At 44.0% G+C, this 12577-nt stretch overlaps 2 protein-coding genes across 3 annotated transcripts in view; one reads left to right on the forward strand and one right to left on the reverse strand.

The window, feature by feature from the left end:
* Positions 1 to 237: 237 nt before the first annotated feature.
* Positions 238 to 7189, reverse strand: MSTN (myostatin). Its single transcript, XM_009933414.2, has 3 exons — positions 6698 to 7189; positions 4174 to 4547; positions 238 to 1993 (listed from the first exon to the last, which is right to left on the reverse strand). The coding sequence occupies exons 1-3, from the start codon at positions 7068 to 7070 to the stop codon at positions 1613 to 1615; spliced, it is 1128 nt and encodes a 375-aa protein (XP_009931716.1). The 5' UTR covers positions 7071 to 7189; the 3' UTR covers positions 238 to 1612.
* Positions 6780 to 12577, forward strand: part of AKAP19 (A-kinase anchoring protein 19) — a 52035-nt gene continuing 46237 nt past the window's right edge. For both annotated transcript variants that reach the window (XM_075429960.1, XM_075429961.1), the window contains exon 1: positions 6780 to 7037. The gene's annotated coding sequence lies outside the window, so the exon portion shown is untranslated. The remainder of the gene's footprint in view (positions 7038 to 12577) is intronic.

The raw sequence follows: 12577 nt of genomic DNA on the forward strand, positions 1-12577 counted from the left end.
GGAATATAACAAAAATGGACATCATACTAACATGGAGATGTTTCAACAGTGATTGTGTTGTCATAGCAAACACTTCTTTTATCAGATGCACTTCATGTGTGAAACAACATGGACTTCATAGTAAATGGATTTTTTTTTAATTACGATAAATTTTTTTATCATGAGGAAAATGCACAGAATTTGTGTGGAAATCTGTGTACTATGTCTGCTTGAATAAAGATAATACTTCGATGCAGATTTTTAAATATAATAAAATGCATTTAATAGCACTTTTCTGTGGTATCATCACTTATAGACATAACATTCAAAGTACGGAAATTCAATTGTGGATCAAAATGACCATAAAAACGGTAACCCAAAGAACCTTATAAACATGTCAACACCCATCATCTATCACAGATGGCTCATACCAATGTAAAAAACATACAAAATGTAGCATAATTCTCAACATATGGTTTACTTTGTTGCATTGTTCCTACACATTATTTGTGTTAAAATCCAGAAAATTATATTATGAAAAGAATATTGTTTTTTGTTTCTTAAACTAAAGTACAGGTTAAAGTCATTCTTTTCTTGCGATGAACATATACCAACAGTGATTAAAAAATAAACATTTATTTACAAAATATTGATGCATACATATTACACAAGTCAGTTATATCAAAGTGGTTTTTTAAACAATATCTGTAGCAACCAGCTATTTGCATTGGTTTATCATAGTGCAAACGGTAATGTTGCAAAGGCAGGTTATCATGTGGGATTACGATCGGAGTGGTAGACTGCGCTGCTGCCTTTTGTTTTACTACGCCTAGAAAACTATTCCCTTTCATTGAAAAAATACCTATTTCTTGCGAATGTTGAATAGTGTACCTGAGGATAGGGCAAATTCACTATGAGTCTAAATTCTTTCACTTAGATAACTATCTTTCTATTTACTCAGCCTGCTTACGTAGCACCATTGCCATTGATTACTAACATACTAATGAGAAAAAGGAATGGAAACACGCTAAATACACTGTGCCATCCCTAAGTTCAGGGTTTGTCCATTGATGTGGAATTTCATCTGGTACATTTCACAATTCTGCACTATATATTCAAGTGTTGAAGGATGATTCTGGTGGTAGTGTGTAGTGGCGTATACATTAACCAGTATATGTTTTCCTGTAAATGCGATATTAAGTGAAGCTGTGAAGAAATGGACTTAAAAGCCTGCTCCTTCCATCCTCAGATAAGAAGGAGCTCGCTTTTGGTTACCGGCGAGTAGTGAAACCTGCGTAGAAATTTGTGTCTGAATCACGGAGTATTGATTCCCTCGCAACGTAAGAGCTTCATGTGTTAAACGCAGTGGTGTTTGATTGTGGCTTTTCTTTTTCACGGGCTCAAAGCCAGCCGTCGGGTAACTCTGTCGCCCTTTAGTTCGCGTTCTGTAGCTGATGCTGCACTAGAGCTGTACGATGGCCTATCATACAGCGCGTAGGACGTCGGCAATGCCTAGCGTACGTAACTTCACAGATTCAAAGACTGGTGAGGGGTGTAACTTTTTTTTTTTTTTTCTTTTTTTTTGTTTTTGGTAGCTTCCACAATTTACGAAGCGGTGGATGTAACGCCGATCTCACGAGCACCCGCAGCGATCTACAACCATGGCCGGTATCTTGCCGTATATTATTTGTTCTTTCCCGTTGAAGTACAGCATGTTTATGGGGGACATCTTGGTGGGCGTGCAGCAAGGGCCTGCCGAACCTCTGGGGTTTGCTTGGTGTACAAGGTGAGTGTGCGGGTATTTTTGTAAAAATACAAATTCGCATTCTCCAGAGCAGTAATTGGCTTTGTATCTTTTAGGTGCGATAATCCAGTCCCAGCCGAAAGCTTCAAAATCCACCGTGAGCGGGTAGCGACAACATCGGGATTCTGTCGAGTGCTCGTCGCAGTCGAGGCCGAAATCTCTGCGGGAGCGTTTCGGCGTGTCTGTGACTCTGACCTCTAGGAATGGGTTCTGCGAGGAGAGGAGAAGGAATTGGAAGCGTTACTGAGGTAAGCCTAAACTCAGAGAAAACATGCAAGTAGACAATATCTCAGACAGATGTATCAAATTAATGACCTCAAATAAGGTTTGCAAACAACACTTTGTCCTCCTGCAAATCTCTACTCAAGGTTTATTCCTCTTTTTCGTACTGAGGACCAGCATTTCCCTGCTCGTGCTCCATAAAGAGCTTTAACTTCTGAGTATCTCTTCCTGAAATCACCATCATCTCAGTACTAGTGTCATTTCTACTAAATGCTGAAAGGTTTCTAGAAATTTTGAGGAAGGAAATCAAGAACTCCAGAAACTTTTCAAGAGCAGGACTGACTGGCGTTGGTCTCCTTTTTGTGAGTCCTCCTGAAATTCCTTCCATTAAAATCATATTTGGTTCAGGCTTTCTGGATATCATGAAAGGCTTCTTGTCCAGACCAAGGAGGAGAAAAATCACTCCAGAACTGCTACCGTTCTTGCCTGACTGCAATGGCAGTAGAAGTGAGCGTTTCACCTGCTGGGACAGGCTTCTTGTACTTCACAGCTTTCCCCTCTGCCAGAGGGCTGAATTTACTGTCCTGGATTTGGAGGGACAGCTAATATTTTGACTCCTGGAAGAGCTCCGTGGCCAGGAATGTACTTTTGGCAGACCTCCGAGCCACGTGCTTCCTAGCGAAGGTGTGTTTCCACGGTCACCGACTGAGAATAGAAAGAAATTGCAACCTTTACAATCACGAGTTTGACAAAGTTCCTGAAGTTTCCTCCCTTCCACGCGTGGATTTCAGCCCCGGATGTCAGTCTGGCACTGACCGGGCTGTCCCACGAAGGAAGACCATTCCTTAGGAGTGAAGAACAGCCCAGCTAACTCGGTTATGCGGGTTTGACCCTTCCAAGATACCCGCCTTTATGGCTGGAAGTTGTCCAGCTGCTGGAGACGCTCCTCCCGAAGGTAAGTGATATGGAGAGGGGCATCCCCGTACCCAGAGCTGCCGGAGAGCAGCCAGAGGGAAGAGAGGAGAAATTTCCTCTCCCGTTATCAGCCACGCATCTAACCCTGCCCTGCTGCTGAATGAGGTTTGGTTTTTGTTTACAGATGATGATGACCGTGGGTTATCCACCATGGTGTTGGGTATTTGGGTGGATGGAGGAGGTGAGGACGTTCTTTATCATGATATCCAGCTGGCCTGTTCCAAGTACCTCGAGATACACATCTGTACTGGAACTACAATTAAGCTATCGCAGCGTTTTTCCTTTAGGTTCTTTTAACTGCATGCTATGAAGTTAAACGTTATGTAGCTACATAAACAGACTGATCTACTGCGTAGCAGTAGAAGTAAAATAATATTCCTTATTCAAAAGGAGGGGTTTCGTAGCTGTGCTCATTTTAGCTGTGACAGGTTCAGGAATTTTTATAGGTTGTGGATGAGCAGTGATTTGCAGAAAGAAATAACCAGGAAAATGCTGTAGTTTAACTGGTATGCCTCAGACTTAATTTGTTCGTCTATACGTACAGAAAGAAACCAGGTAGTTATTTTATGCCCTTTCTCATCATCATGACCCCTTTACTGTATCAAGCAGAATTTCTCCATTCAAACATTTCTAACAGGTGGAATGATGCGTGCTGTCACGTGCTGAAAGGTACGCGACGTTACGAAGAAGGTCTGTTCTCACATTCATAAACGGATAATTCCTGCTGTTGTTAATAGAAAATACACGTGCACAGAGTAGAGAGAGGTTCTCTCACAGCTCGAATGCAAAACTCTCAGCACTATCAGAGGCAGCTTTCCTATCAATGAAATGATCCAGCAACTACTCCTTTCAGCTTTACTGCTTATTAAACAGGATTTGCTCTCAAATTTGAAAACAGCGTTACCTTTGGTGGTACCATCCATCAGTATTTACCAAAACATTTTCCAGTTAGTGCCTCTCAACATCTTACTGAAGTACTGTCATTTGTCTCGATCTTTCAAATAGGGGAACGGAGGCACAGGAACGCTGTTGATTTTGGCATCATCAGAGAGCAAAGAACAAAAGAACTGGCTCTACAGAACTTGCACCTTCCATTCCCTAAACAATGCTTCCATTTTATCCTTAAAACACAACTTAAATGCTTTCCAGTAAAATGCAAGATTTTTAAATGGGATTTTTCTGAATACACTTACCAATCCATCTTCACCTGGTCCTGGGAAAGTCACAGCGAGATCCCGTCCGTTCTCATCAAAAGCTTTTATTTCGATGCCTAAATTGGATTCAGGCTGTTTGAGCCAATTTTGCATCACTGTCTTCACGTCAATACTCTGCCAAATACCAGTGCCTGGGTTCATGTCGAGTTTCAGAGATCGAATTCCAGTATATCTTGTACCGTCTTTCAGGGGTTTAATAAGTCTCAGGATCTGCACAAACACCGTTGTAGGTTTTTGGACTTGTCTCAAGTATATCCACAATTGTGCCTTTACTACTTTGTTATATTGTATTTTAGAGCTAAACTTAAAGAAGCAACATTTTGGTTTTCCCTCCATTTGTACAAGAAAATCAGCTATAAATGAATGGAAAGAACAGATTACTGAACAGGGAACAAAAAGAAATACGCATATATAAACCCAATTTTTCTTTTCCCAGACCGTGTAAGAAGTCTTACAATACGTTATAAACAGTACCAGTAACAACGTGGAGTTAATTCATTTTCTGTGGTTTACGCCCTCCAGCAAATTGAAAGGGGGTCAACAAAATCATTATGTTGTCACCTGAAAGCAGCCTCACGGGATAAGGAACCGGTGGCTGTTCTGTGAACAGGCTGAAATGAGGTTTGGCTAATCGTTTTCTGAATAACCCTAGTTGGAGCCCCGTGCTCCGTAGGCTAAGCAGAGCGGAGGTGTGCTCGGGCTGGAACGTGGAAATGATGGGCAATCACGAGAAGCTGCACGCTGTGGAGGACCTTTGCGGTCCTCGGCGTGCTCAGGGCTCTGCCCAGCGGCACCGCTGATGTTGGCTGACCTGCACGGCTGCCAAAAAGCCCCTTTCTCAAACAAAAACTACCTGGGGAAGAGGGCACAGCCTCGTGCGCTTCGCAGGGACTGCGACCAACTCCCTTCAGCTAGTCATCTCCTGAGGACCTTCACAGAGCGTGCAGAGCAGCAGCTTTGCGTAAGCTGACCCACTGTGACCTAGCTATTTCTAATTTATTAAATAGCCTTAGCATGCTATACGTCATGCAAACAGAGGCAGCCACGGGCAAAATACACGAACGCTTTGATTTCTGTTCTTGGGCCGGGGGGGGAAATAATTAAGAGAGCATTATTCTGAGGATCATTTTGTTTGCGTTCGAACAATATCACAGGAGTGTCACGTGCGGTGCTGCGCTCCTCCTTCCTGCAGCCTGCGATGCAGCTGTCATACCTAGTCAGGGCAATATCTCTCCACGCCGGGATAAAAGGGGTAATACTAATCTGAGATGGCGCAGCGCTTTGACCGTTCGTAAATCTCACCACGTAAGGTACCGGTCTCCTGAGTGCATTTAAAATAGTTTGAGGGCTTTTTCTAAAAAGTGGGAAGTGAACTCGGATCAATGAAGCGCAAGGACTTTTCTGCAGTCACTGTAATTCTGCAACAGTTTAATTAAAAATAGTTCTAAAGTCTTGGACGTAACAGGCTGGAGTAAAACTGCTGGCAGAGCTCAGCTTTGTGAGAAGGCTGCAGTAATATACTGCTATGAAGTACGCATCGTATCAATGAATAAGGTGAAAAATTTTACAGAGAAAGTTACATTTTCATCGTGGCGTACATTTTTAGCTGGCTAGAGCAGCTGATATTTTATTCTAGTACACGTATTGTAACGGTATCTGTGCCCGCTAACATGCCTTGTACGTCCTGTCATCTTTTTCCTTTTTGACATCATATTGTAAAGTGTTATTTTAAAAAACAGCTGCCATAGCCAAATACTTTAGCTGATGAAGAACATAAGATACTATAGTATTAGCCGTGCGAAAGATACTTGATAGGAGCTATAGCAGATGTTTAGCGCTCGGAAGATAACTCAGAATCTGCTCGTTCAGTAAATGCCTTCATTCTTCCTTGGCACGACTGCCGGAGCCGATTGCTGTAGCGTGGACGTTTTAACGTTTAAATCTGTTACGCGCCTATTTGCTTTAAATGTATAGTTTTAACTCGGAGGTGGGTGGTGCTAGTTTATGGGCTCAGCAAAGAAGCGAGGATTTAACTCTGTGCTCGCGCTTGCTGTGACATGTTGCAGTTAGGTGGGTCTGGTGCTCCGGGCTGTATTCCTGCTGATTTCTATGGCTCGTAAAAACACTGGCCGGCGAAACCTCCCTCTGAAAAATACAGTTGTCTCGTTATCTGCGCTTGTGCTCTACATTTGTCATAGGGAATGCCCCGAGTACTGCAGAGAACCAAGTCAACTAAACTGCAGATCTCCCTTTGCTTTCTAAGGCAGTGGGCAAATCCGAAGTGCTACGGGGCGTTCGCGTTAGAAGGAGCCGAAAAGCGCACAGTAAAACAAAGGCTCGCAACACGGTCATCTGAACCTGGCTGGAATGCCGTAGGAATAACGCTCTCCTCCCTCCCTCCAGCAGACTTCAGCCAAGCAGCCTGGTGGGAGAGCCCGAGGAGGAGTTGCGTGGCTCTACAGCAGGGAGACAACTCTCTCGGAGGAGCGGCGGGGTTACTTACACTCCGTAGGCATCGTGATGATCGTTTCGGTGGTGGCGTGATAGTCATCGTCTTCCAAAGAGCCATCGCTGCTGTCGTCGCGCTGGACGTCATACTGATCAATCAGTTCCTGTAGCGGAGGAGCTTTGGGTAAAAGTTGTTTAATAACATCCCTGCTGATGTTAGGAGCTTGTTCCAGGCGCAGTTTGCTGAGGATCTGAATTTTTATGGCTTCTATTCTGGAAGATTTTGTGTTCTGTCTCCACGTACAAGCGTTGCACAGTCCATCTTTTTCGGTGTTCTCTGTGGGCTGATTACTGTCATCAAGAGCCACCGGATCAACTGAAATCAGCATGAACAGGTAAATATAAATATAGATTGCTGGCTTTTGCATGATCTCACATTCAGTGCAGCGCTTTTCCCCTTTTCTTCTTTTTTTTTTTTTCCTCCCTCCCCCTTTCCCCCTTTCCCTTTCAGTACTAAACAGATCCGTGAAGGCAAATGCAATCCGAGAGACAGCTTGCCACACTGGTGTACCTTATATATTCCAAGGGGGCTTTTTATACTCCAACTTTGATTAGGCTCATGTCGTCAAACCCGACGATTGGTTGCTGTCCCAACAATGAATCTGGCTGTCAGAGGGTAAAGCCCTGTCGATCACAAGTCACTAGACAGCGTTTAGTTACAGCCAAGGGTGAACTGATTTATCTGGGTGCTGCGCAGAGGATATGGCTTCGCATACTGGAGGGATATATTTCCAAGTATTGTGGGCAGCAGTACTGAAAGACAGCACTGTCATTCTTAAATATATACCAGCCGTGTACTTGCACTATGAATCAAGACAGAGCTCTCTCTCTAAACTTGCTTTAGGCTTCTGCCAGTCTTTTTGACTTGAAAGTTTGGGCTATTTAAAAGAAAATCCCCAGGGATTACTGTTAACAGGCAGGAAAAAAAAATGCTTTAGAAGTGCATTGCAAACAGTGCTAATTTGTGGTGTTCAACAGCTAAAACATGTGCAGCAGTTCATATTGCAGAAAACCTTAATGGGTTTTCCTGCTAGGTGCTAGCTAAAGCAGTAATGAAGATTTTCTGCGTATGTGACTCTATGTAAATGAATATCTTGTTTGTTTGTCCCTTTAGCGTATATCAAAATCAACAGAACAAATCCTGTACTGAATTAACAGGCAGTTAAGAAAAATGAGTGTGTCCCCTATTCGTACTGTCACCAGGTCTGCAGAATCCTGGGCAGTAAATTAATTATTGAGAGATCTTCAGTAGCAATGGTGTTTTTAAGGAATGTCTTTAGCTACTCACTCTGATATTATACAGAAATAGTCCGTGTTGCCTTTTCCTTTGTTAGTGGAAGCATTAAAAGACTTAAAACATTTAAATCTCTACTGTGAGTGTATCTTCTTTTTCCATGTCATCTTTTATTTCTGCTCTTTCCATGTCATCTTTTATTTCTGTGTCTCTGTGTTATGCTAACTTAAGTGCTGCCTTTCTGTCCTTTCGTTTGCTTTCTGCTCAAATACTTGTAAATTCTCTACATCCTGCTTATATTTTTAAAATTAAAGTTTTAATATGCTTTCTGCATAACAGAGATACATCTAGACGTGATTTTATACTTACAGGTTATGGCTTATAAAAATCTTACAGCAGTGTAGTTCACATCTGACGTGCTGTCAGCAAGAATTATGGAATTCATACTCAGCTGGGGGGGGGGGGGGGGGGGGGGGGGGGCTGGGGTTACTGGTCAGCCCAGGCTGTATATTACAGCAGACAGAAATCCTGGGGTTTGTATATATCGTATCTATTTGTATATTTGGAATCTGTGTATTACAGAAAACAGAAATCCTGGAATTTCATGCAGTATGCCAAAGTTTGCCTGTCTAAGGTAGTGAGAAACTGACAATTCAGTCCTGAGTTTCTGGGTTTTTTCCATTGTAAGCACACCTAAAAATGTGGCAAACAGGGTTGTTTTTTGCCCATGTTCATGTAGGAGAAACGCTGGCATATGGAAAGATGTGGGACAGAACTTTCCAAGAGCTTTTTTTGTCTGCCTGGTCATTCATATTATTTTGTATCCCCTCTCCAGGGCATGCAAATTCACTGCGCAGCCCAGAACTGAGCCAAATACTCAGCTCATGACCAGTGACGTAAATCACGAGTATTCAATCCAAATTGATTGTCCTGCCCTGGTGTAAAGTTGATGCAAGCGCTAGATGTGTCGTGCTCACCCATTCCAAGCCTACAGCTTTAGGGTCAGACCCTGATATTCTGATTTCAGCCAAAATCCACAATTAAAGCAAGCAGTTTGACCTCTTAGCCCCTGAGCACTTGTTTTTTACACAAGATACCGGTGCAGCTACACTCAACATGGGGTAACATAAATGGGCTCGTGGTTCTCTGGAGCTGGAAATCGGGATGGGTCTGAGTGTGCAGTGGAGACTGCCTGCCGTGCCTATAACGTATTTCAAACAGGTTCTTAGTGCATTTCCAGTGCTGGAAATGTATTTTTGTGGAAGATGCATAGGATGATTCACAGTAAGAATCTTTTTGAAAAGGGCTGACCCTGTTGGTGAATTTGGGGGCGGTTAGGTTGGGGTTTTTTGTTTGCTTACTATTATGACAGCGAATGTCGTAATAAAACTATTTTTTACTAATTTTTATTTTAAACCGGAATGACTTCACCAGTTGGTTATAAAAGAGAATGTACCCCCAGGTGGAAACCTTGACAGATACCAGGTTTCACACCAGAAGCGGTTTTAAAGAGAACAGTGATCCATCAATAAACAGGTGGAAATAATGATGCAGTCCTTAATATCAGAGTAATAAAATGCCCTGGCAGCCGGTGGCTGGAAGCTGCTCACGTTGGAGAGGGGACAATAGAAGTGCTCAGCACAGCGATGCTTCCAGCACCGTGACTCCTCTCTTTGGAGGTGCTCCGCAGCAGCTCGCCCGGTGCCCAGTGGCCATGCCGCTACCTGCCCAGCTCCTCCTTCTTCAGGGTCTTCCCCCTCGAACCGTGGCTTGCCGTGAGCACGCAGGACTTCAATTTACTTTTTCTAAGAATTCAATTGATCTGCAAAAAAGGGTCCCTTTGGCATTTCTCCATGACAGCAGGACCGACGTCCTCTCTTGCGTGCCTGAATCCCCAGTGAGCTCGGAGCAAGGACCGTGGTGGCAAACGGACCCTGCTGAGCACCACGCCTTTGCTCACGATCGAGAAGTCGGAGGCAGTGAGAGCAGCTGGAGCGGCAGCGTAGGGACTGCCACCAAGGATGGGAAAAGTGCCCCAGGACTCGCCAGCAGCTGCGTAACCAAGAGCAATATTTTGCCAATATTTCCCTCATAAAATGCACTTCGTATCCACATGCTCTGAAGAAGTCTGTTAGCAGAATACCTTGCTCTTCATCTTTTGTTGTTGCCATCTGTTTCTTTGCTGTGAGACTGCAGGAATTTGGAAGAGAGCTTAAACAGTTGCACTTGATCAGGAGCTGTTGAAGTATCTAATTTCTTTGATAATACTGCTACAACAGGCAAATTGTTTTTCTTTCTGACTTTCATTGCGGTGTTTTTGGAAAGCGATGACTGCAGAAATAGGTGACAGAGGTGAGAAAAGCGAGTGATAAAGCGACCTGGTAAAAGTAGTTCCAAAAATTTATTTGGCAAAAAATAATTTCAAAAAACCTCCCCAAACACCCGACACATTACCACCAGCAAAACTAAAGAAGAGTTAAAAATGAAACGCACATCTTACTGAACTTTATGGCATTTTAATATTATCTTTGGGACTTGTGTCATTCTACCCGCTGTGCCTGCCAATAGTGAACAGTATTCCCAGTCCTAGCTATTCAGAGATCATGGCTCAGGCCCCCAAAATTGAGCCATTTCTAAAGGAAGAAGACACGCATCTGTCTACCTGTCAACTTCTCCTCCCCTTTCCCCCTGCCGCCAGGAGCTTTTGTACTCATTGGAAAACCTAAAAAAAAAAAGGAGTGAAAAGAACCCCAAACCTGCCCCCAACTAAGGTTTCAAAGACGCTGCGTTACTGCGAGCTTTATGGAAAAACAGCGACTGTGTGGAGGAGAAGGAGATTAGTAACGCCCTCCCTGAGGAGAAGGCAAACGGAGCCCAACCATTACCCATCCTTTTTGGCAGCCTTTAATTAGCCAATCAGCGTGTGCGTCTCCATCGTTAGTCAGCGTGCCGATAGCTCGGGACCATCTACAGGGTGTCATCCCTTGCCGGGCCAGCGACCCAGAAAAAATAGATAGGGAGCAGGATGGGATTTGAGCTTATTTTGGAGGTGGACCAAGTGGACATGGAAGGGAACCAGGATGTTTCTGAGAAAAGGGAGAGTTACAGGGGTAGGAAGGAGCAGCTCTCGTGGCGGGGAAGGAGAGGGACACGGGTTATAACCCTGCCAGAAATCGGACGGCTTCGTCCTGCTGTAGGCTAGATTTCCAAACGCTTCCTTACAGCCTGCAGGACCAGACATTCGCTCTGCTTTTTTCTGCGGTTTTAGTTAAATGGAATAGTTCCCGTAAGTGATTCACCCCAGAAGGTAGCACTTGAAGATAATAATCAGGTGGTGTGATAGTGGTGGATTGTCCTTCTCTGGAGATATTGAAGACCCACCTGGACAAGGTCCTGTGCAGCCTGCTCTAGGTGACCCTGCTTCGGCAGGGGGTTGGACCAGATGACCCACAGAGGTCCCTTCCAACCCCTAACATTCTGCGATTCTGTGAAATGCACTTTAAATCTGTGATTGCTGTTTCCACTGGTGTCCGGTCCTACCTTGGAACCAGCTGGCTTCTCTCCCTGGTTTGTTTTCTAAGGAAGATAGAACATTCCTCCTGAGCCGCTGAGGAAGACACTCTTTGAGTCACTTTTTCCCTCCTTTCTGACAGCACAGAGCCTGATTTCTAGAATAGCATACTGAAATGGATAGGAAATTCCATTTTTAAGTATTTTTGGACCATATTCACCTCTCACTTAGCTGCAATAAGCTGGGAATAGTGTTTGTGATGTAATTTTGGTGCTTGCTCTTAGCCACCTGAATAGCAAGATAAATGCATTACTTTGAACCTCAAAGCAGATACAAGGTCACGTCTATAAAACATCTAGACAGAAATCTTGCAATAACAGAAAGCCCATGAAAACATCACCCCAATCGCATTGTGTAACCTAAACCTGCAGCTACTAAAAGGCAAAAGTAACCACTTTCGAAATTAAGCTTATTAGAATGAGCTAAAATATGAAATCTGTAGCTAGTATGAGTTCTTGCTCTGTAACAAATGCCCTGGAACAGTTTGTCCTCTGCTATACGTTTTTTTTCCCCTACAGAAGTAGTCATAGATAAACCTTCTAAACATTGTGCAGTATCAGCTACTGGAAGTCAACTTTATTTCTTTATTTTGATGGTATGGACGTTTACTTCCTTCAACTTACCAAAAAAAGAAGTAAGTTCCTCTTGTTTTCACCGGTTTTGAATTCCAGGTATCGGAGCGTATTTCACGCAGGAGAAGAGCGTGCGTGGTGCAGGGTACAGATGCCATGGTACGCTGGCATCTGGGTGGGGTACGCCGCAGCTTCTCCTCAAGCCCTGTTCTCAGGTTGTTTTCCCAGGAAAACCACGGTGTTTGGGGGTTTGGGATTTTGACTGGTCTCCCGCAAGGTGTACTTGGGTCTGTGTCTGCAGTCTGAGTGCCAGGACAGAACGTCACGCTGTCTGGAGGATGACTTCCTCGACTCGGGAGCTGTGGGAGAGGGTAGCGAGTCCTACTGGCTAAGGAGCTTCTCAAGAGCCGTGGTGGTGTGCATGCAACGGATAGAATGGGAGAAACGGGTAACACTGGTGGCAAACTGGTGCGGTGGCAATTTCAGCCCTTGCTGCAC

This window comes from Opisthocomus hoazin, chromosome 9 (genome assembly GCF_030867145.1).
Source record: "Opisthocomus hoazin isolate bOpiHoa1 chromosome 9, bOpiHoa1.hap1, whole genome shotgun sequence".
Taxonomy (NCBI): domain Eukaryota; kingdom Metazoa; phylum Chordata; class Aves; order Opisthocomiformes; family Opisthocomidae; genus Opisthocomus; species Opisthocomus hoazin.

Coding starts and splice junctions, on each gene's coding strand:
- MSTN (XM_009933414.2), bottom strand. CDS start 7,070: ATGCAAAAGCCAGCAATCTATATTTATATTTACCTGTTCATGCTGATT. Junction 4,548..6,697: donor CATCACGATGCCTACGGAGT/GTAAGTAACCCC, acceptor ATTCATTTATAG/CTGATTTTCTTGTACAAATG. Junction 1,994..4,173: donor GACCAGGTGAAGATGGATTG/GTAAGTGTATTC, acceptor CTCTCCTCGCAG/AACCCATTCCTAGAGGTCAG.